General features: G+C 39.5%; 1 protein-coding gene across 2 annotated transcripts; it reads right to left on the reverse strand.

Annotated features, from left to right (window-relative positions):
• Positions 1–1,125: 1,125 nt before the first annotated feature.
• On the reverse strand, positions 1,126–23,110 carry LOC147161865 (dihydropyrimidinase-related protein 2). Of its 2 annotated transcripts, none has more exons than XM_086096537.1 (14): positions 22,529–23,110; positions 13,082–13,170; positions 11,910–12,094; positions 11,504–11,668; positions 11,119–11,180; positions 10,332–10,412; positions 10,096–10,164; positions 8,987–9,107; positions 8,077–8,233; positions 7,859–8,000; positions 6,361–6,531; positions 3,931–4,110; positions 3,698–3,866; positions 1,126–2,553 (listed from the first exon to the last, which is right to left on the reverse strand). In XM_086096537.1, exons 1-14 carry the CDS (start codon positions 22,799–22,801, stop codon positions 2,462–2,464), a joined length of 1,956 nt encoding a protein of 651 aa, XP_085952663.1. In that variant the 5' UTR covers positions 22,802–23,110; the 3' UTR covers positions 1,126–2,461. The 2 variants fall into 2 exon arrangements, with proteins under 2 accessions (XP_085952663.1, XP_085952664.1); XM_086096538.1 differs by lacking the exon at positions 22,529–23,110 and adding an exon at positions 19,268–19,577.
• Between the last annotated feature and the right edge of the window lie 2,000 nt (positions 23,111–25,110).

The raw sequence follows: 25,110 nt of genomic DNA on the forward strand, positions 1-25,110 counted from the left end.
CTATCATATCATATCTTAACGTAACACATTATGTCCACATTCCTTGTCCGCTAGCACTGTTGTGAGCTGGACCCTACCCTGGCTGACTTTGAGGTGAGAGGAAGGATACACCCTGGAGTGGTCGTCCATGGGCAAGCTGTCTGAAAGCTAAATTAAATCGAGCAAATGTGTTTTCTTGACCATTAACAATGCTACAAGAGAAAAATATATTTGATTTTTATTGCCTTTTAATCATCTGGTATTCTAAAAGTGTAGTTCTCCCTTTAAATAATCTTTTATATGTTTGTCATTTCTGCATTTCATAAAATATGACACTAAGGAAACAAGATTGAATCATGTTTTACTTTTTTTTAATTCTTTGAAGTCCTTGTTGTTTTTCCCCTACTTTTTATTTTTATTTTTTATTACCAGCCATTGAATTGACACTTTTATTTCCTATAGTGAGCAAGCATCCCAAAGCCACCGGAATAAACACCATCACACAGTTTCACTTTCACAAAAAGGGTAAAAGAGGAGTATTATCGGTGTATAGAACATCCCTTCTCAGTCTGCAGCACATTGCGAACATACATATTACTTGATTAGCATAATATGGCATAGCATTCAAACTCAGGCTGACACGGCTTTCTCGAAAAGTACAGTTGTGTGGTTGACGCGTGTATGTGCAAGGAGGGATGGGACGTACACAATATGGGTGGTAATGGTGAACTCAGACAAACCACAAGCAGCGGATCATGAGAGTGGAAAGATATGTTGGCGTGGTAACAGCTGCAAACAACTCAAAAATGTTGAGACCCAGGTTTTTTTTTTAGTTAACGAAAAGTAACAACAAAATAACAAAAATTGTAAAAAAAAAAAGAAAATTGTTTAAGAAATAAAAATGAAAATGCTAAAAATAAAGATAAAAAATAGATTTTACAAAACGAACTATAATTATGACGAAAATTTCAATACATAAAACTTTGGGGTTGATTCTGAATGTGATTTTAAGTGTATTTATTTCGATAGAAGGACGTTCGAAAATGTGCCGCACAGTACTGACATCGTCTAGCAGCAGCCAATAGAAAAGCGCCTCAAGATGAGGCCGAAACGCAATGCTAGGTAAGATTAAGAAGGTTAGACAGCTCAATGTAAAACCAATTTATTAGTAGTAGTAGTAGTAGTAGTGGTAGTCGATCATAGTGGTCAGGAGCATCGTACACAATCTGGCCCAGCAGTCCGTAATTTGGACAATGGTGATTTAGTTTCAGTAATGTTGAGTGGTTTCAATAGCAATGAGAAGGGGGAGAACCGGCGGCCAGCCAGATAACAAGCCTCATCCATGATTCGGCATGATGAAAAAAAAAAAAAACCGATAAATGCACCCAAAAACTATAAGAGGTAAAGAGGACTATTGGAGCGCTGCCATCCCTCCAACGTGGACACCGCACGCGATACACACAGTACAGAACATCAGCTCGCCGCCACTTTCAAGCGCAAAACAACATGCTCAGCCTTTCAGCAACTAGTTACAAATTGACACTAAAGAGCAGATTAACAACAAAGTAAAAAATAAAATAAAATCAAGACCGTGAACTCTTTGACTTTACAGGAGCTCGAGACCCAAATGAACGCGCAAAATCTGGCACCTTTAAATCGGTTTATCCTTGCAATTTTACATCTTTTTTTTTTAATTATCTTACATCCTTCATTTAAAGAAGAGCAAAACAATTATGTATACACCTTCTACGGATTCAGGCACATAACGAGTAAGAACAGGAACATTCTGAGTGAAGATGCACGGCTTGGTGATGGACGGCTTCCAAAGTTTGCAAATTGGACAGCTGCTGTGCGAATTAGATGATGTGGCGCAACAATAAGGCATTCATTCATCTTTCCCTTAATTAGCCTTCATCCCACTTGCTAATGGCAAGATATGTGGCGAGATGAGGCGCAAAGCTACATTTACAACAGGAATCTTCAGCTGACAAAGTTTAGACTTGGTGTACGCACGTCAGCAAAGCTAGAAATCATAAGAGTGTGATGGGTTGTACTATTTGAAAAAAAAAAAAAATCTTCTATAACTTAAGACAGCCCTGTGGGTGAATTATCGATTAAATGTTGGGTGGTGATAAAGCACACATGCTGCTCTCAATACAGTACATTTGACCTTTTGCACTAACGTACCAAATCTGCTTGACGATGTTAAATCAGCCCACCCAATGGTGGGTGAGAGGGAGATAAAAACAATATAAAACAAAATAAAAAGTGCACAAAAGAGTGTTTTTTTTTTTTTTAACTGTGTCCTCAAGGTTCTGGTTTGAAGGGGTGAAAGGGGAGTGAGAATGTGGGAGAAAAAGCATGAGGTGGCAGAGTTACAGCTCACGGATGGCCGAATGCCAAATGGATCGTCGTGAGAAGTTCCGGCGCGGAACCCCCCTCTGATCCTTTACCCGCCCCTCTGCGCAATGGATGGAACGCTTTAACCCAGGGTGGTGATGTTAGTCTTCCCACCAGGGGGCGCCACAATGCGCTGGGTGTTGCGGCGAGGAATGTTGTCGTCAACCTGAGAACCTGCGTGGCCAAAAACAGTCAATTTTACTTTTAAAAGGAAGGCTGAAGCTTAATATGTATCCATTTGATTAGCAAAGTGGTTGTCGAGCTTTTTACATCATAACATAGACATAATCGCGACAATCGCGTTTTTGTCATGTTTTTGAATCACAACATGGTCAAGCAGATTGTAATTTTTTTTGTTAATCTTATTTCTGTGCAGATGATCTTAACACGGCAGAGAAGTCACAATCATTGAGGGGGGGGGGGTAATGAATTTCATAGAAAGCTACATTTACGGAAATAACGAGCAGAGGATAACTTTACAAACTCTCCAGCAGTCAGCGTCATCCAACTGTAGCATACCCTCTTAGCGCTAAGAAAGCCCTTGAGATTTTCTTTTAACAAGATACCACAATACAAAACACACTTTTTTCTCTTTGCGTCAAAGTTAAACAAATACCAAATGACAAAGTACTGTATTGTAAAACAGACACATTTTCTGCCTCTAATTCATAACTTGATTGTGTTAAATTATTTTAATTATTGTAATTAATCTTCTGGTTAATCAGTTAATGGAATTTTTTATTCTGACAAATATTGGCATTAACATTTGATCATCAAATCCATATGGGTCAGGTCCTAATCAGTATTCTCCATTGGTTTCTTTCTTTGAAGAAATTTCTAAGACAAGTGTGTGCGTGTGTTTTATAAGATTGACCAAACATTTATTTTTCCCAAAGCAAACATGGTGCATAGGCATTTAGCCGTTATGCTGCACCTAAATGGAATAAGATGTCAACAGAACTGACATTAGCTCCAGGTGTAAATGCTTTTAAATACAGGTTAGAAACTTTGCGCCTTTTAGAGGATTTCTATCATAAATTTTTCCACACTTATGTTTGTGTGCAGTACAATATTTTAGCAAATATGTAAACTCCTTTTTATTTCTCAATTTTGCTTTTTTTTTTTAATGTATTAGACTCTTCTGCTTTTTAAATTTCGTAAATTCCATTTCATTTAAATGTTATATTTAGCCTTTAAATGTTGCCTTGTAACTATGAATGACATTGTGTATGAAATGCGTTTTATAAACAAAGCCTTGCCTTTATAGTTTAGTCAAGTCTAACTTAAAAGACGATGTATCGGATGAGACTTTACTAACCAGAGAGGCTGAAGCCAGATTGATGCAGGTTCCTGACAGGTTGCTGGCTGGGCTGCTTTGCAGGTGACGTCTTGGCAGATGAGGAGGGAGTCATGGCTTTAGGGGTGACCGACACCTCGCAAACCGGACCGTCGTACAGTCCTCTGGGTACACCCCTCAACTCGGCCAGCTGCATTGTGGGAAATATAGTTTAGGGGGGGAAAAAAAAGACATGTAATCAAATTGTGTTGTACCCTGCTGCGAGCTTTTATCCTCTTGTAGACGTAGTCCGGGAAAGGTTTGCGGGCCACGTAGCGTCCAGAACCTTCTGTGGTGTGGAGGTTTCCTTCCTCCAAGACGATCTTGCCCTGGCTGATCACCACCAGAGGCCCTCCACGCACCTCTGTCCCTTCAAAGATGTTATACTCCACAGTCTGCAGGAGGAAGCCATTAAAGAACAAAAGAAAAATATATGAAGTCAAGTCTTCCTCTTGCAACATAAAAATAAATAAATACATGTTTTGAGATTGTTTTGATCTGCAATAAATAGGGATGTTCGATGCCACTTTTTTCAGACTGATACCAGTACGAGTAGTCGACTCGATACCAAGTACCGATACCACTAGTATGATAATTTTCAAGAAAGATCTAAAATTCCCAATGTAGCATTTGTTCCCCCAAAATTAAATTAATAGCAATTTTCTATTCTTCTAAATTCTAATTTTCCTTGATCATAACGCATCATCCGTATCGGACGCAGTCGCGAGTACCGATAACTTGGAATAAGGCCCAATACCGATACCTGGTATCGGAACTCGCCCATCCCAAGCAACGAATCTGCATCATTGTAGACATGCATCAAGAATTGTCTTCAGAATATAAAGTGGAAACACTTCAGTATTAATATAACAGGCATGCTAAGTTCATTGAAGCCTCCTAACAGTCCTTTGGTGTGGAATACAAATACATATATATATACACATATATATAACTAAATCAACATATATAAATAATAATAATAATGCAAGTTTCTAATTACATCCACAGTCAGGGTTTCATTGATTATTATTCACAATTGTACTTTAAATATGAAGTTAAATGAAAAAAAACTTGTGGCATAGTATCAAGAGATTAAGAATAATGCATTCATGTGAAAATGGCCGAAAAAGCACTGATACCAAAATTTTCTTTTGAGTTGTGGGGGGTGGCCAGACAGTGGCAAAGGAGCCAACCCCCCCCCCCCCCCCCCGCCACCACTGGCCATTATGTAGCTCCACTCCTGATAAGAAGCAACCACCGCAATAAACACAGCACAACCGCACAAATAATGCTCCTTAAAAAGAACTCAAAACTAAACCCCTTGCAGCAATATTAACCGTGACATTTTAATAGAAACACATTACATGCTTGACTTCCTGTGTGCATTTCCCAGGTTGTGTTAGATGTGAAGGAGCGAGACATTTTGATCAAATAGCTCCCGGCTGGGTTTCTCGAATGCTTTATTACAGCCGCACTGACTCATGACGCAAACACGGGTATATTACCGGTACACCAAAATAACTTCAAAGCAGAAACACGTTGATTTCATCCTGTCGACGTGATATTTTTTGCTCCTTTCTTCAGGATGATGGATGTGAACTCCCAGTAGACCGTGTTGCCGCGCACAGATGTATGAAAATCCTACCCAGGAAGCTGTTGACGTCCTTCCAATTTGGAGTATCAGGCAACCAAGTAAAATTAGAACGGTATGAAAAAGTGCTCATGCGATTGAACCCGCATTGACCCAAAAATGTTCCTGGTAAAAATTGTCATAGCAACAAGTTTGAAAACAACGGATGAGGCACACAAGCCTCAGGGAAGAAGAACAAACGGGGTCAATCAAGGATAGTCCAACATGGAGTGTGTGCTGAAAAACTACTGAAGGCTGAGGTCATTCATTTTGGATGAGTATGAACGGCGGAAATGAGATCACTAATACAGTACAATAAAAGCTTGTATAGAATGAGCAAGCCCTACCGCTAACATCATCATTTTCCGACCAGGCGGAATAAGAAGAAACCAAAGAAAAACGGATCCAAAAACAGCGCAGACGCACACAGATCTGTCTGCAAACAATCAACACCAATGCGTTCCAGTTCCTTGGCAGATTTTGAGGATGACATCAGCCCCCCTGCTGCCGCGGGAGGTCCACACCCTGCTCAAGCGGGACAACCATAAAACCTCTTCTGACAGAATGAAAGAGTCTGCCTGCTAACTAGCTCTTCTGGCTTCATTAATCATGTGAGCTAAATTTTGATTAAGTGCATCTTGGGAGAGTTTTATATTCTGTATTGTAAATGGAGTGTCACTATTCCACTACTGACATCAGTTTTTTCCTTGCTCGCTAATAAATACACAGCAGACAGCCTTAGCGGGAGTCGAAAGACAACGACACTATGCTTGAAAGTAACTCAATGGAGCAGAGACCTCGGCAAAAGGTCGAACTGTTAACAGAAATATTATGTAATCTACCATACTGAAGAGAAAAACTTTTAAACAATATTGAGAATTAATATCTATTATTACGACTCAAGAGTGCAGGTATAAAAGGAACTGACAGAATGTGACGGGAAAAATGCAAATTCTCACACACACCCCAAAGCACACAAAGGCGAGAGATTGCAAACGGTGAGGGAATAGCATACCGAGTTGTGGCTCTTGGCAGAGATGATCTTAGTAACGTCGGGGTCCCACAGTACAAGATCTGCATCGGAGCCCACAGAAATACGACCCTTGCGGGGGTACAGGTTGAAGATCTTGGCCGCATTGGTGCTGGTCACCGCCACAAACTGGTTTTCATCCATCTTGCCAGTCACCTGAAATTAATCCCAATTCAGTTTGAGAATAATCCCAATCAGGGAATAGATGAGCACAAATTCCAATGTCATTTCCAACCTGCTCAATTATACTACAAAAAAAAATCAGCTTTTATAAAATAATGCCTTCTGCCTTGCATACATTTTTTTTTAATTCGTAGTGGCTTATATTTGATACCGTTAGATTGTATTATGTAAACCGGCAACATAAGCAGTAGGCATTAGATTCTGGCTTCATATATCCTTCCTTCCTTTCCTTTAGGTCTCCCTAATTTGTTGGAATGTAGATGTTTCTGGGGTTGGTGAAAGATTCTGGTTGGTAACCCGGTGGGTAGAAGGTGATGTCTGGTCGGTGCAGGATTTCACTTTTCTTTCTTTTCTTTGATCCTTCCTCGGGTCTACTGACAATCTCACGACTCTAGCTGGATTTTGAAGTATTCGGTTTAGGGTGAACGGTAATGGGATTTTTAATAGGTTTTAGGTGAATTAATGAGCACACACTCACACGCACATGCACATACTCACGCACATACAAAGAAAAAAAAAAGAGAAGAAAAAAAGAGAGCAATGATGATGACATGTCGAATCAGTAAGATTACCAAATGAACAATACTGAGTTCTCTTTCAAAAAAGAAAAAAAGAAAGAAAAAACATTAGATTCTGGCTGTATGATAACCGTGAGCAAAATGATCGTGGTATTCAAAATGACAACTCTAAAAATACCTTTTTTTTAAATATTTGGGTTGAACACAATATATTTTATTTTTTAAATCGAAATATAGAATTTTTGGTACAAAAAAAAAAACGTGTACCATTTAACATTCTTCTGTTTTAATTACCCACAGGTGAGCTATTTATGCTAATTTGGACAATCCAAATTAAGGTATCTGTCTCTTTCATTTCCATTTCACCTCCGTGCAAAACTGCCCACATGCCCTCTCTGCTGCTCACCAAGAAGGCAGAAAAAAAGTTAATTGGAGACAATTAACTTCAAAGAGACGAGAGACTCAAAAACCTGTGATGTCACACACAGCAAATTCACCTCATTAGCTCCGAGATGAGAAGTGGAAAAGCTACACTACTTATATTTGCTGACAGAGATAACCTAAAACACAATTAATATATTATCATTTATAAGATCTCAATTATTGCCCAAACTTGAAGCCAAATTGTTGAGAGAATGTCACACACGTGACGAGAGAATGGCCCACTAATGGCATTTTCCTTGGAAATTTAAACCACTACGGTCAGTCAGTTGGACATAAAGAAATTCCTGTATCGTTCCAATGAAGTGAAGTTCATGTGCAATACGCGCGAGAACACGCACCACACACTTGTCCCAGATAATCGACATCCTCTCTTCTGTCCCGTTGACACCTTCAGGAATCAAGCTGAAGTCATCTTTGCCCACGGCGCGTTGGGCAGTGTTAAAGGGACAATGTGCACTTCCTGTCACCTGCAGGTCACCACTGCGAGAAAAGGAAGTGAAAATAGAAAAGACTTGTCCGGATATCTCCACTTGGAATGTTTTGATTGCGGCGTTACCAAGAGAGCAGCGAGTTGAGATAGTCTGGTGTGGTCGGGTCGGTGCTCAGCGGTGGGGAGGTGACGTAAGCCGCTGCCTTGGCCCAGTTCTTGTTCCAGTAGTGTGAGCCGTCTGTTCCCAGGCTTGCAGTGATCGGCTCTCCGTAGACAACAGTGCCTGCCCAAAACACTTTTGTATCAATATAAACTCACGATACATTAGCCTTAACTCTTTTACTACCAAACGTTATCCAAAAAGACAGTGCCGGCCATTTTGAGCATTTTCACTCATTTTTCAAGGCAAACAGAATATTGTGTGCTATGACTGCGTAAACATGGTGGATACCATGTGAAAGATTGGATTCCATTCTTTAAGTACCTTATCCCGTTCTTTAGTAATCACCAAGTGAAACAAGCTTTTTTTGTGAAAAAAATACATTTTCTGCAAAACATTGATATGACTAATATTTTTTGTTTAGTGACGCTCTGTGAATTAGATTTAATGTGACAAACGCTTTGATCGTTCAAATCATCCTTGAAAACGTTTTATTTCCTAAGATCCGCCATGATTTCATGTAATTTGATACACGGGAGTCCATTGAAAAGAGATACAATGCTGCCATCTGCTGGCCATAGTTAGTGAGTGTTTTTTTTTTTCTCTCCACCCCATTCACAAACCAGAGCTGCACAAGACGTTTCGCTGCCCACTGAGAAAAACCCCCGTAGTACTTGGTACTCGGTGGGCGTGTCCTTAACATCAATTTTGTCGGTAAGAGTTAAAAATCAAATAATATATGAGCCATGGCAGGAAGACTCACTGTAACAACCATGTGTTAACTCAACAACTTGTGTATATATTTGCAATGATAGCCTTCGATTTATCTCAACTGAGACGTAAACAAATCAGTAGCGCGCCGTTTTGGAATCTCACCCTTCTTTCTGGCTTGAGCGATGACATCAGCAGCACTTTTGCTCATCACCTTGGTGATGTACAAAGGGCAGTTGGTCTGATTAGCCACAGTCACAGAGCGATTTACAGCCTCTGCCTCCACCTGAAGAAGGAAAATAATAATACCATAGTAACTTGGTTTGCAAGTTAAGTTATTCAGAAAAATATTAAAGACTGTGGTATCATTTTAATTTAATTTTTAACTAATTTACTGCCATAAATTCATTAAAAAAAGAAATAAAAGACTATTAAAAATTAGGGGTGACATGCGATTACAATTTTTTATTGTAATTAATTGCATGACTTCATGAGTTAACTAACAATTAATCACAAATGTTATATATTTTCTAAATGTACAATAACAAAATTCTAGGTTTTCATACTCTTGTTAACAAAAGTGGAAAAAATGTTAAACTAATAGAAATAGTTTAAATGATTTTTTGATGTTTATAGCCGTCAATGGCAGTGAGTGAATAATAAATAAATAAAAACATTGTAAAAATTTTGGGCCGTCAGGCGATTAAAATTTGTAATCATAATTAATCGCATGACTTCACTAGTTAACTCACAATTAATAACACATTTTATATCTGTTCTAAATGTAAAAAAAATTATAGGTTTTCATACTCTTGTTAACAAAAGTGGGAACAAATTTTAAACTAATAGAAATAGTTCAAATGAATTTTTGACGCCTATAGCCGTCAATGGCAGTGAATGAGTTAATATATTGCACTACTCATCTGAACTGCTTTGTACAATGTCAAGCAAAGTTGCGTGTCTGTGCAGGACTATGATAACAAGAAGAGCGATTCGGAGATGTTTTTAAAGTCCAGCTCTCTGACACACTTAATCGCTCTTGTTTCCATTGCTTTCACTAAAAAGGATGTGCTGTAATACATCTGCTCATCATCACAGCTTCAAACTCTTCAAACACACGATATTGAGCGTGTAGAGGATGTTGAAGGGCTTTCCAAACAAGTGACACATTCAAGGACGAAATGCAACACGCTCCCCATCCTCCTTTGCAGGATGTCTAAAAATGCAACATAACTGATCCAGCATTTGACACAGATTTGAAAAATGTGTCTCACCTCCTCAGGACGGCTCAACACGTGTCCCTCAGGACCGTTGATGCCCTGCTCCAAGACCCTGCGCTGTTCCTGTAACACGCACATACAACAGAATGCTGAGGATTATAAGTGCAGACTAATATTCCCTTTATGAATATTCATCAACTTTGTGTCATTATAGAGATAAAGGGGATACTACTGATGAAGAACATGCTATTCATTGTTGAACTTGTCCATATTGATTTTGTAGGTCATACCTCAGCAACAATGTCTCCATTTTCAGCATGCACCTGAGCGATGGCTCCAAGATCACGGATCACACTAAACACTTCATATACCTGCGGGAACGACCAGGAATTATTACACGTCACATCGCATTTGCATTCAATGGCCACTACATTAAAGCATCGCTAAGGAACTGTCACTTTATGTTGATTATGGCGGCGCCATATGGACAAAAGCGGTAATGTCATGCCTGAAGGAAGACCACATTTCCCATGAGGACAAGCGCATAGCGTCATTTTTTTAGCTCACGCCAGCGAGTGAATGACAATGTTGATCCTTGTAGCTTTCCTTTTTTATGTTTCTTTTTTGTCTCCTCAGACAAAACTTTTTAGTTGTTTTGCAGCCAAAAAGCAGTAATCGTGCGTCAACATTCAAATTGACCTGCGTCTTTGTAACGAATGGGGAAAGGGGGAAGTGAGCAGCCAGCACAATTGTAGTTTTTTGTGTGGCAGTGTTCCTACCATCCTCCTCAAAGTTGCTTAGTGCCAGTAAAAATGATACAGACCCTCTCAGGCCAGGTACCATTCAACCAGTTTTAAGTCGATGTTTCATCCGAAGTTATGAAAATATTTTATTACGGTTGAAAAGTTCCTTAGTGCTACTTTAAGTACACCAAAAACACTGCTCACTATCCATTTTACAAAATAATAAGATAGAAATCAATCTATCCAATTTACATTGTCACTTTACTATTTTTTTTAAGGATGTACACACACACATAGAAATATGAACAAAAATATTAAGAGTAAATGGGCCCACCTGAGTGTCAGTTAGCTGGAACAGATCCTTATAAGCCAGATAGACCAGGAAGGAGTTGATACCTGAGAAGGTGGGGGATGACAGAACTATTTTAATTTCAAAACAAAACATGATTATGTAACACACACATCGGAGTAGGAGAGCAATTATCCACAAAAACATATTAAATTTATAATAGGACACGGGTGACATGCACAGAAGTATACAAACTTATAATGACATCAACAGCAAAAGTGTTGGTTCATTGCACCATTCTGGTTTACGAGTGGCACACACCCGCCACAAGGGGCCACTAGTGGGCTTTAGTAGTCCATTCTTATCAGACATACGGAATTTTTTAAACAAAAAGTGTGGTTTAAAGCCAATTATTTTATGAAAGTTATACCGTGATCCTTCACAAGGGTCTCCATCTCTTCCTGCATGCCTCGGTGCCACTCGGTGATGTCCATATGCAGCGAGTAGTCGCAGCACGACTTGCTGTCGGCCCATTCGCGCCACTGCTCGAAGGCCGAGATGAGACTGACGCCTGGCTCGGGTAACACGTGGTCGACTGGATACACGCATAAACAAAACAACATGCTCCCTTTCATCTGTGTTGTGTTACTATTGGCTACATTCAGACTGAGATCACAACCTGGCAGCGGAATGTTGCAGTTTGAACTTGAAGTGTCAGAGAGAATCATGACGTAAAGCAGACAAGGCATGATGATGATAACAAAGGCTATTTGCAGTATTTGTGTCTATTGCCACATGCAAGTAAGTAAGTAAAGCTGGGAGATATTATCACTCACTTATCATTGTGGTGCCTCCCGCCAATGCCGCTTTGGTGCCCTGGTAAAAATCATCAGCAGACGTCATGCCTCGATCGGGCATCTGGAAGCGTGTGTGAACATCGATCCCGCCTGGCAGCAACATGCGCCCATGGGCGTCGATGGTTTTGAGCCCACCGGGCACGATGAGGTTTTCACCAATTTGCCTGAAGAAATGCCATTAAGTCAATTGTTATATATTTTGATTTGAAAGCTTCAGGCCTCAAATTAATCATGTGTTTTAACTTTTTATTTGGGCTAATTGAAAAAAAATGGTCAATTCTTTAAACCAGGGAAATTATCAAAACTGTTTAAACCTAACTTTAGAAAAATATTAATTATCTTTTTATCTGTAATAAAAATAGACAAATATAATATATTCAGATCCCTGCATTCTTTCATCAACCGATTGGTTGGAAGAAAACAAAGAGCTCATTAATTATTATTTTTTTTAATGTTCAGAGAATCTCGAAATTCATGTCCAATGGCATTTAAGTGTAAAAAAAATAAAATGTTTTTAGCTATTTTAATTGCTATCCACAATCTCAGCCAAAAAAAAAAACAATGTACACAAGCAGAATAGAAAACAGATAGATGGGTTCAAATTATTATGATTAGAATATTGAGATAGCAATGTTGAGAACCCTTTAAACCATACCAAAAAAAAACAGATTTTTTTTGACAGGTTAAAGACATAATCCTTATATTTTAGCAAATGTTATTAAAAGTACGAGAAAATAAAACAAATAAAATTAATCTACTCTTAATAATGACACAAGATAGAAAAGAAAATGGAGAGATGGGTTCAAGTTATTATGATTAGAATCAAATTAGTTGAGAACCCTTAAACCATAACAAAAAACACGTCCTTCTCGTTTTTATTCATTATGTAAAATAAAGCATAAACAAGTATTTACATTTTTAATGCCACTTGACATAAATTCCATTTGAGGCCTCAATTTAAGCAAAATCCATTTAATGACTCGCGGAAACAGTGTATTTACTGTCCTTTTTACTATTTTCACAATTACAAATATTCCCCTTTTTAAAATAAAACATTCTAAGATACTTTAAATTTTACTGCGATGCATGTTGTCTAACTCAAATGATTGATGATGAAAAAGATTGACTCAACAAACAAACATGCAGCTCACTTGATAACTCCATCCTCCATATAAATGTCGGCGCAGAAGGACTGGTCATCGTTGACGATCTTCGCCCCTTTGATCAGGAGACGGTCACTCTGAAAGATATGGTCAGAATGACTCTCTTTAGTTAAAAAATAAATAAAATAAATCCAAGCTCTTGGGTTACAATTTCTTCAATTAGATATTCTACAAGAAGCAGATGCTGCAGATTTGAACATACACTCATCAGTCTGGCATTTTAAAGACTATCAAGGTAAAGTTACGAAGCTAAGTATTGGCTTTGGCTCGGCTTGTCAGGAGATATAGTGTGTCTATGGAGAACGTCAAATAAAACAGAGGATTGACACTCCAAACTAAACATTTATATACTCTAAGAAATTGACCGGGCAGCCTCTGCTTGACCGTCATAAACTGCGTTCTGATAAGAAACATAAGCTGACGTCATTCCTCGAATAAAACACATGAATGCATCTCGGTCAAAGGGAATTACAAAAGCCTTTAAAAAAAAAAGAAGGCGAAAGTTGAATTGCTGTATAGCTACAAACTGTTCCATTGAAATATATTAAGTGCAGCTGCTGAAACAATTATCTACTGTGTTGGCTCTGCTATTCAATTATGGATGTACTGTAAAAGACATTTCCCCCAATGATGATTTAATTACATTAAGGCAGACAGACAATGTTCTTGTTCAGTGTGCTGAACAGGCTCTGTCACAGCAAATAATAATAATAATAATAATAATAGGATAAGAATTCACTGGTTAGAAAAGAGGACAGCAAGCCCCACCCCCCTGACACGCCCCTCAGTCCTTTTTAAGGATTCAAACCTTTGCGGGCCCAAGTGTGAAATCAATCATTATTCTACGCCCACTGCAGGGCAACTTGTCTCCCTATGCAAGAGAGAGGGGTGGGTGAGCGGGGGTGGTCTGCTCCTCCCACTCCTCCCTCCCTCCCTCAAGTCACCCTGCTGTTCTGGCACACTGTGCAAAAAAAGGGAGTGGCTGCTCTGGTCACAAGGGCTCCAGCATCCTACGCTAACAAAGGACACTCTATTTAAACCAGTGTTGTTAGCCTCAACACAGCCAGTCCTGGTCCCAAGCAGCTGGTTGTAGCCCCGCCCCTACATGGATCCACTGCAGAACTGTGAAGCATCCAATCCAATCACAGACTTGTCAAGTAGTAATGCCTTGCTACACAACTGTATACTGCATTTCCTATAATACAGTTTGGAAGTTGCAAAACACAAGGCTTTTGTGTACAATTATAAGCTAAACCTTTAGATCAGAGGTGTTCACTTTTTTTTCCGCTTCAAGAGCCATTAACAGAAAAATCGGAGAATGCAAAGGCCACGTTGAAATTCTCCAAATTAAATGTGTTAAACACGCTCCACTCAAACAAGCAATGTTATAGTTATTTATGTTTGGAAAAACTGCTATGCTTTAGCTTTCTGTCAAAGGTGATCATTCTAATTGGTTGAGATTTTTTTTTCAAGATGTTTGTCCCACTAGAATAGATCTGCCCGTGTACTGACTGAACAGCAGCCAAATTTCCACATTCAGAATCAAAACAAGGACACTGTAGGAAGTTAACCATTTTTAAAGCTGGATGTAGCGGTTGCTACATAAGTTTAGCTAAGATTTGTTAGTGAACGTTACAGAGTCTATGAGTGTAAAATCTTTTTAAAGTGTTTACAGTTTGTGGTCTAATTAATTATACAGTATACGCAATTATGAACATTGTTGTTAGGGCGTCAATTACTCTCACAGTGGAGCATTAAGCTCGAACAGGTACAAGGAACTACAACGCAAATATTTGTCATACACTTATCTTCTGTCTTGAATGGCTGGGAAGGAAAAGAAAAAGACAAATAGACTATAAAACAGAATCATTATTGACTTTAGCATTGTCTTGGAGATGTTAGTCATCTGGCATATGAGTGGTTTGAAGCTTCTTTGCTAACTGTTAGCTTACTTCGACATCAAGCGCGTGCCCTTAGTAACAACATGGCCTAACGACAATTTGCTTCACAGGTCCGCTAGCCTTTTCACACATCTCTCAAAGCAGATGAAAACAATTGTCAGGTTTGCTTTTAGGCTACTTAGTGAAGGAGAGGTGTATGATTATGGCAAATTCCCATAAATATTGTATAAGTTTGGAACAACAGCTGCTGAAAGTTAAGCGGGGGAATTCTGTCAAACTACAGCCAAGAATCCAAACTTCAACTTCAAGCTCAACAGAGGCTGCAGAGTGTTTGTGTATGATTGTACGGGGTCTGTGCCAAGCATGACATCGACCTTCGTATCATAAGACCCTCTGACAGGATGTGGACCAAACTCAATAGCAAAATGCTGTTTTGAAACATATACAAAAAAAATTTACAGACAAGTGGAGCTAAACTTTAGCCGTAATAAAAGCTCTTTATCTGAACAAAGAAAGCAGTAAGTGGCAGTACAGGCACAAAAGTAGAAAATAAAATCTAAGGGTTAAATTTTTGTCACCCAGCTGGGAGTCACTGTGCAACTGTTCGACCCCCCCCCCCCCCCCCCCCCCCCCCCCCCGTAGGTAGAGCATATGAAGAATGAAAAGTACGGCATCCCCGAATGACAAACAACCCTGATGGCCACTGACGTAATACCAGTAAAATTGAGTCATTTAATATTCAAAATACAGGCCAAAAGCATCTTTGTTGCTACGCAAGCGACTGCTAGCATTTGTGATTGCCCAGCAACGCTTTGTTTTTATCCAAATGGAAAATATCCTAGTAACACAAGTGAAGCCAGGTGGAAAACACTGCCAGTTATGACATTCAACACTATGATTTAATATACAGCTATTTTGACTTATTCCACCGCACTGTAAATGTCTGTCCGCACATGGGCTGCAAAAACAAATCCGCACTACATTTCATTTGCCCGGTGGGCCAGCGTCTTTTGGGGCCAATGCAGTGCTTGATTGATGATTATTGTCCTCCATTTTACCCCAAGAGACTGGCCTACAATTTAGAGGGACTAGTCCATTAATCCATTTGGAATATAAACAGCAAACTGAACCAACATAAGTCAATATCAGTAGCACAAATGTGTTATTCAGGAGGGTTTAAGTCAAAAGGCCAGGGCCAATTTTTTTTTGTGCCAGTCCAGCACTGGTACCATTATATCAATAGTAAAATATTCTGTATCATTTTACAAAAAAAGTACCTACGTAAAGCGTATATGCAGTGGTTAATAAATCATTTGTTGACGCAAACTAGTAAACCACAAAATAGTAAGCCCAGATTTATTGCCAATAATAACTGGTTGTGCCACAGTATTCACTACCAATTTCTTTCATGTGAGGCTCAATGGTTAATTGAATGAGTGAATGAAGTATTATAAAACCAGTTGAGAAGGATTATTTGTCATTGTAGCGCCACCTATTGGCTACAGGAAATACATGTTTTAATCTTTGACGTTTTTTCAATTATTTTTATTTTTCATTTTTTTACAAGCGGGTTAACAAGATCTACCTCATATTCGCCGAGAAGAATGTTCAGGCTTTCATGATGTTGAAACACGAAGTTTGGGATTTTTTTTTCGTGGAACAAACGCTGTTTGCCAAGAAAACAAAGCTGAATTTGAGGGTCTTAACATGCATGAAAGCTCACAAAACTTTGCACACACACTAGGTTTGGCAAAAATAATCAATATTTGATCAGTTAGTTGTGAGATTTTTCAAAAGCGTCTCAGTAGCACCCCCTACAAATTATCAACAAAGCAGCCGTGGTTGTTGTTTAATACACTTTAAATGACCTTTGTAGCTTGAAGCTTCGGGAATTTTTTTTTTTTGTATTTTCACAATTTTTTACAATTATTTTCTTTTTCACATTTCCTTAAAAATCAAGTCATTCTAATTCTCTTCCGTTTCTTAAAACCACACACAAAAACCACTAACACTCCTTGTTGACCCCCTCGGCTAAGGACAAAGAGCAACCGGAGTCACTGCGGTCTTTTTGCTGACTTTGCAACACAATGGTGCGCCTTGTTCAAGTGCTCAGCAATGAAAAAAGTTCCATTCCTTTGCAACTTTGTCTGGTGCTTGACTTTGGGGGAAATTTGTGATTATGCTAGAGGGGCGGAGACGGAACCAGTGGATGGGTGGCTGCAGTTGGAGAGCAGCATGCTGTGTAATGTGTGAACAGACAGCGCCCCAAGGCCGCTGTGTGTGTGCTGTGAGATAACAACATGAATGGCGGGGAACATCCTTAGAAAATAAGTGCACACTCACTAAGGAACAAGTGCAGTGCTGCAGGTGTACACTGTCTAATATTAGCTCATCTGTTAAAGATTGTGGCTACAGGGCATTTAATCCAGCCATTCTTATTTAAAGGTATTTCTGTTTTGTTTGTTTCCTTTAAAAAATAGATTAGTCGCCACTTTGTGTGGTTTTCATTTGCTTAGGCTGCAAAATAAGTCTAACTGCTCATGCAGGAAAAAGTAGACAATATGATTGAAGAGAAAACATTTCCGATCTGATTTTGACTATTCTACGATTTACATTTCTAATTAATACATCAGCTCAAGTATATCATTTATTATTACACCTCAGGAAGGCAAAATAAGTAAAACTCCTGAAACAGATTCTTACATCCCTAGAAGGAAACTTAATCAACACCTCACAAAATGTGCACATTTCTAAGTCGCCCTTTGTAATTACAGTAATAGAACAACAAAACAATTGTCAGTTGCAGCCTTTCTAATAGAATATTCACTTCAATTGTAAATTCTCCAACGATCTTCCTGTTTGAAGGAGAAATACCCGGCAATGATTAGTCTTGATGCATCCAGGAGGCGAAATTGCCTATGTCATGTTTAATTGATGAGAAATGCTGTCTAAGTACTGTACCAACTGCACAGCTGCTGAGTCTCGTATGAGGCAGATGATGACTGCCTGCTCATGTCATGTGTAGCCTATATGACCTCACTTCAGAAGAAATAGACAAACACTTCAAACTTCATTTGTCCTGTGCCTTGTTTGCTTACATTTTCATTTGACAAATATTACAAATAAAAAAAGAAAAGAGAATTAAAATCATTTTGACCTTCCACACCTGAGTGATAAAAATCATGTTCGCCCCATGCATTAAAATTTGAAAGGAAAAAAAAATGCCTCTGACCTATTTTTCTTTCATGCACAATTCAGGAATAGCCCCTCTATCCATTTATGTTCGACCTAATTACCATGAGGACTACAACACCAACTAATCCTCTGATCTCTACGCCACCAACTGGCTGCTGCAAATGCCTTGAATCAACCAATAATGACACCATCAACTCTACAGATCAAGTAATCAATAGTATGTCTATAAAGGATCAATTGAATCAGCACTGAGGTAAATTAGAAACATAATTGTTGCGTCTGATAATTTGTTTAAATTGTTTTATGTTGCAAGTAGACAAAGTTAACACACCCACTGGGCCTCACTACACACAATGTAAAGCGACAAATTATCTTTACATATAAAATGCAAAAATGTTTGCCATTTACCTGTATAATAAACATTTAGTTTATGCCAATCAAAACTGTTTTAGTTCTTTTATTTTTGCCCTGCAATCTGCAAGGGGACAGTAAAATACAACCCTGCAGCTCTTAGCTCCTCCTGTGCATCCTTTTCTCACTCAGCTGAGAGGACAGAAGAAACATGGAAGGAAATAGGAGCCACTGCCCCCCCTCCCTTCCCCCTCCCTTTTCACTCATTTACATCCTCGCAAGCTCCAAAACGTTTCGAGGGAAATAAAAAAAAATAGTCCTCCAATTTGACACTTTCAATTTGTTGTTTCAATTTTTGAAAATCGAAACAAAAAGGGTGCATGTAAAGCGATTCTATTAAACCCTGCAAGCAGCAGGCATACATGCGTTTATAACAAAGAGCACCGGCGTAAAGCTGACTTGAGAACAGCACAGTGCACCTAAACCTGCATTATAGCAACATTTAGTGCGCAAAGCTCCCTTTTAGTGTGGGAAGTTGCCACTTTACACGTACAAGTAACGACCGTCCGCTGTAACGTGCTATATTCGAAACGCATTACTAAACGCGAGGAAGCGGCTCAGATTGGAGATTTCCCGGTGACATCCTGTACCCACAACCGCAGGCCCACGACGGCCACACTGCAGCCCACCAGGCTGCCTTTCACGCTCCATTTCCGCGGGAACTCACTGTGATGCGAGGGATATTCTTCTTGCCTTGATAGCCGGACATCTTTACCGCCTTGCTTTCGCCGGGGACCGCTATGAGCGCGAGCCGAATTAGGGGAGGGAAAAAGAGGATGAGTAGAGAAAAAGCAGGATCACTGTTGTTCTTCGGGAAGCTCCCCCACCACAAAAAAAATGTGAGAAACGGCAACAAATATGTGACACTGTCTGAAAGTCAGGATGGAGTCCTTGGCAGCCTCCCGGTCTCCGCCGATGCACCGAGCCTTTCCGAGCCAGACAAGAGGGGAGGGGCCGGGCCGAGCCGAGCCTGGTCCCCATAAGAAAAGGAACGCCAGTGCGCATGCGCAAAGCCTCGCCCTGCTCCATTGACAGGACTATAATGCCATCAATTGCTCTCCTAGGATTAGACAGTGTTGAGAAGTAACGTAGTACAAATACTTTGTTACGGTACTTTTCCAGGTATTTGTACTTTATTTGAGTATTTATCTTTTCCCTTTACATATTTTTACTTTTCCTCTCGACAGCTGAAGCAGATATTTATGTACTTTTGACAACTTTGACAAACCAAGCTTGTCACTTTGCAACCTCACCAGATGATGACACAATGAATAAAAAGGGAAATAGACAGAGGTAAAGTCATAAGGCGTAAAAACAGGAAAAGTGGCAATATGGAAGAACGTAAACCAGGAAGTAGGGATGGGCGAGTACCGATACCACGTATTAGGATCGGGCAATACCCGGGCTTTTTTCAACGCTTCTGCAGTCGTTTTACAATCAGGAACTAGAAATTAGAAGAACAGAAAATTGCCATTAATTTCATGCAATTTTGAGGAAAACTGCTATATTGGATATATAGGTCTTTCTTCAAAATTATCTGCCATTGTTTTTTAAGGAAATATTATGCATTAAAAAAAATTATAGTTTCATTATCAGTACTTGGTATCGGTATGTTCTCAAGATTTGGTGTGAAAAAAAAGTGTTACTGATCATCCATAAATGAAGATGGCAACATATTAAGAGAAACCAGATGTTCCTTATCCATGGCCTTATTTAAAAAGTTATAGGGGAATTTGCCGTTTTCAAACTCCTAGCAAGATTTGAATGTAGCTTTATGCTATCTGTACATCAGAAGATTTGTAAAAGACTCTTGGAAAACTACCATCTCACACCTGCTCACACCTATGGTCTATACCTGTGGTGTCAAACATACAGCCCGCAGGCCGGATCAGGCACGCAAAGGGGTTTAATCTGCCCCGCGAGACGATTTTGCAAAGTAAAAAAAAAAAAAAAAAAGAGTCATGTCGGACCAATTAGTCAGCTGGCTTCAATCAAAGCATATACATTTGAAATTTCACACGCAATCCCCAGAAGAGCTATGCAACCTGTACATGGAATTGCTCTGGTTGTTTTGTTTTTTATAAATCAAACATAAACGTGCTGAATACGGCACACATTCAACTCTGCATATGACAAGGATTAACATCCTTATAACTTCATTAATGGCACCACAATGCATTATGTGAACAATATACATGTATATGCAAAATAGGTACATATAATGCCTGGAACTCATACAGGCAAAGTGTTGCCGCGTTCCGTTTGCATTTGTGTTTTTTTTTTTGGGACGATATATTTACAGTTGCGCCCTGCAATGTAGGGCTGGCCCACAAATATTGAAAAATCTGCGTATAATTGACGACAATTGTTTTTAAATTATATACCATGATTTCACCGATCTGGCCCACTTGGTAATATATTTTCCTTCATGTGCCCCCTGAGCTAATATGAGTTTGACACCCCTGGTCTATGCTATATAGCTTTTAGTCTCAGCCTAGTCTCAGAATGAGATTTTACAAAGACTATGAATTTTGAAGGGTCACTATTTACAAGACTACGTATGGTTGTCTCCAGGTACTCTGGCTTCCCCTCGCATTCCAAAAACACGCATGTCAGGTTCACTAAAAGCTCATCCAGTACATGCAACAAATAGAGAGGAATGATTATGTTGTAATAATTGGTGAACCCAAATAGTTTCAACCTCTAATGATGGCTTCCCCAATCCTGGTCCTCAAAGGCCGGAGTCCTTCAGGTTTTAGACGTTTGCGTCCTCCAACACACCTGATTCATATGATCAACTCATCAGTAAGCTTTACAGAAGCCTGATAACGATCCTGATCTCTAGAATCAGTTGTGCTAGAGGACGGAAACATCTGAAACCTGCAGGACTTCGGCCCTCGAGGTCCAGGATTGGGGAAGCCTGCTCTAAGAGATACAATACCTGACAAGTTCACTAAAAATAGACAAATTAAACTGTATACAACGTTCAGAAAATGCTTGTAATCTTTGCAAGAGGTATTGCTTGTTACCCTGATAAAGCAGTGTGTCTTTTACCTCTTGGAAACATGTTTGTATAATCCCATCCCATTTGTCCACTGTGTACAATTACAATATTTCTGGAACTGGAAAGGAAATTAGCTCAAATTAAATCGAGGCCTCTCACCAGAGATAAATCCCTTTAGAAGAAAACCTAATAAGATAAACATTTGTTTCAATATTGAGAATCTTCAATGCTAATGAGCTGCATGTGGAAATGTATTTATGAAGCTTAAGTTATACCAAGCAGTGAAGCTTTGATGTCTGCCTTAAGCCTTTGACTGTCAGATGATGAACTGATCATCATTATCATGTCAATGGTCGAGAGCGAAGTGAAAACTATTTTGTGTGTAGCTAAGGCTTCCGATCAATATGCAACCTGAAACCCGAGCTCAACACCACTACTAAAAGCTTTTAACAGCATCCTGAGTGCTTAAAAATAACATAAACGATGGATCGACATGGTTGGTGCAACACAATGAATTAGCAGCAGCAGCAAAAAAAAAAAAAAAAGTTGATAGATTGTCCTGCTAATGTGCCACATCCCCATGCTAGTAAGTCTGAAACAAGAGTTGCAAGCCTGCGTGTGCACAGTTGTATACGATAATGCACTGTAATGCTGGCTAATTGAACAATGATGTAAGCAGCCACTCCCTCTAGCAGCTCTGCATGCCTCCATCCACTCGGTTGCATCACAAAGCTTTCTGGGAAATTGAGTCAGGGTAAGTTGTCTGGTGGCCAGTGAGTGAACCCATGTTAAACAATTAAATGAAAGGTTAATATAATGTGCTTATGATGCAAGTATTTTTCTTTTTCTTTAAATATAATTTATACAAAGCGGGATTGGTGGAAAACTTTATTGGGGCGGAATAAAAATAAAAACAAACATTACCTTTCCATCATCCAGATTCTGCAGAGCCTCCTTCCCTGTGCTCTCCCTGATCTCCACCTTCTTGGGCTGGGAGATGTCGCTCTGCCGGTCAATGATTCGACTGTCTCGCTTGCCCCTGCACGCAGAAAGCGCATCGAAGTCCAAAGTCTTACTGTCGAAGGAGCCTTGCACCGGACAGAACACGCCACAAAACTGCTGCCTCGGCCTGGCGGGGCTGTCGGAACCCATGTTCTTAAAAAAGCCGCCTGCTGGCACATCCCCGGTGGTCGACATGCCTTGCAAACGGTGTCGCAGCTGCACAGGAGAAAGGGGGGGGAAGCTCCTTCTTTATCTTTCAGCAAGACTGCTCTCCTGTGCGGCCACCGCCTTGAGATGATTTCAGTTGCAGGTGGTGGCAGCGTGACCAAAGCGGACAAATAAAAAGGACAATAGAGCATGAGAGCAACCCCCACCCTTGTGAAAATGCCTTAAAGTGAAGGAAAAACGAGAAAATGTTAACGCCGTTGGACTTTTATTTCTAAGAATAATTTCCTAAGCTTCTTCAGTATAGCATGCGACCACAATGTGACAAGTCCGCCTATGTGAGGGACACACCGGGAGCAAAGCCTGTCAAAATAAAAGCGAACAAAAGGATTACCTGTAGCCGATGTTGCTGAAGACGCCAAGAAGCAGGTGGCGTACCAAGAGCACAATAGTTCCTTCTTCCTTGGAAAAATTCAAGCCGAAAAAGCGAGGCACATGTTACAAATGAATGCTCTAATTGTCACATGTGGACGGATACGTGTATGAAGGGCGTTTCCGGTACAATATCAAACCTTGGAGAGTTCCCTGAAGTCAAGTCACACATTCACAAAAGAAGCACGCTGTTTTTTTCAGCACTCTATCTATCTATCTATCTATCTATCTATCTATCTATCTATCTATCTATCTATCTATCTATCTATCTATCTATCTATCTATCTATCCATCCATCCATCCATCCATATAGTCATGTTAATTTTTTTTGTTCCAGGGACATAACTGTTAAACTAGAAAAAACAAAAAAAGTAGTGTGTTGAGGGGCAGAATATCACAATAACAAAATTATTATGTTGTTTAGAAAGAAAAAAACCGATTCATTTTGTGGGGGTAAAAGGTGCAACTTTGTAATTATAGTCGTAATATTATTATTTTAAAGTCGGATTACGAAGGGAAGAAAGTTACCACTCATTATATTATACCACTTAGCTTATTCCTGGAAAAAAAATACATTAGAAAAAAAAGGATTATATTGTCAAAAAATACTCCCTTTTCCCTGGAAAAAAACAGGATCTGTTGTTACTGTATTTTAATAAAAAAATTAAAAAAAGAAAGACCATTTCTGCAGGGATGTCAGATTTCTGTAATACATCACAACCATATCAGAACTTTTAATGTTTTTATTATTTTGTATTTTACAATATAATTAATTATCGCCATTTTTTTTTGTGTGAGACTCCCAAGCCAAGGCTTGCAGATCTGTGGAAGCCTGAGATTGACTACCACTGCATTACAGTGTTGTTTTAAGTTTATTTCTGTTTCAAATTTAGTTATAGTTCTGTTGAGTGTAACTTAAATACAGATGAATTGACAAATGTAATTCAGTTTCTTGGGGGTGAAGTACTGCTTCCACAAGTGGAAATACAATTGATACTTTTACTGCGTCCATTGGTGCTCATGTTACTTTTCTAAAAGCAAGTAATTCACATTTTGGGCTCAAAAAAGCTCCTCCCTTGGTCCCCAGTAACTTTGGCAACAGCTTCAGCCTAACAAATTCTGACTCACACTTAAACAGACAAAACCTCGACTGCAGAAGTGACTGTGGAATACATTTCAGCACATCAACACAGTTTCCATAACAACATGCTTGGCGCTGAATAGTTTAGTTGCCACTATACTTCCTCTACAGAGGGCTCGGAGGGCACCACTCTGTGTGTGTGGGTGCGTGTGTGTGTGTGTGTGTGGTATTCAAACCAACAACAGAGGCTGAGAATGTGTGACGGTGGGTTTGGAAACGTGAAAACAACAGTGGAATCACCCAAATAAAGACAATGCTCTTAACATACACACAATAAAGTATAAAATACAAAAGGAGAGGCTGAGCCGATAATTAGTGAGGAAAATTGGCGGCATGCCTGATAAAAATTGGCGGCATGCCTGATAAACAGTTGGACGAGGTGGAGGGGGAGTGTGCTCTCCGGAAAGGAAGGGCATGGTCCTGGCATCCATGAACAGACATACAACAAGTAGCGAGAGCAGCAGATCCTATTAATTCTTGTGTAAAGCTATTTCTTTTTAAATGAGACCTGTTCACTTATGTTTACACTGCAGTTCATCACGCTGAAAAAACTAGCGTGCTGTTGTTTGGAAGTGGGGTAGGAATCCAAACATACAAAACATGTTAATCAAACAGTCAGCTAATGGCAATACCTTTAAAGGACAAAGGGAAGTTTGTAAACGCACTATACAGATTTTGTGTCTGCTTTAGTATGGGCCATATTATTTATGGTTGCCTCTGGCGGTCCTCCATCATGTTTTCTTTCTGCATTACTTTGTGGTCAGGG

This window comes from Leptonotus elevatus, chromosome 15, assembly GCF_054856555.1.
Source record: "Leptonotus elevatus isolate MCC_2025b chromosome 15, RoL_Lele_1.0, whole genome shotgun sequence".
Classification (NCBI taxonomy): Eukaryota; Metazoa; Chordata; class Actinopteri; order Syngnathiformes; family Syngnathidae; genus Leptonotus; species Leptonotus elevatus.

Bases quoted from the DNA above. Each gene is read 5' to 3' on its own strand.
- LOC147161865 (XM_086096537.1), bottom strand. From the start codon at position 22,801: ATGTCGACCACCGGGGATGTGCCAGCAGGCGGCTTTTTTAAGAACATG. The intron at 10,413-11,118 runs GTGGGCCCATTT...TCGTTCCCGCAG, and splicing joins TCCAGCTAACTGACACTCAG to GTATATGAAGTGTTTAGTGT. The intron at 8,001-8,076 runs GTAACGCCGCAA...CTTTTCTCGCAG, and splicing joins CTCAACTCGCTGCTCTCTTG to TGGTGACCTGCAGGTGACAG.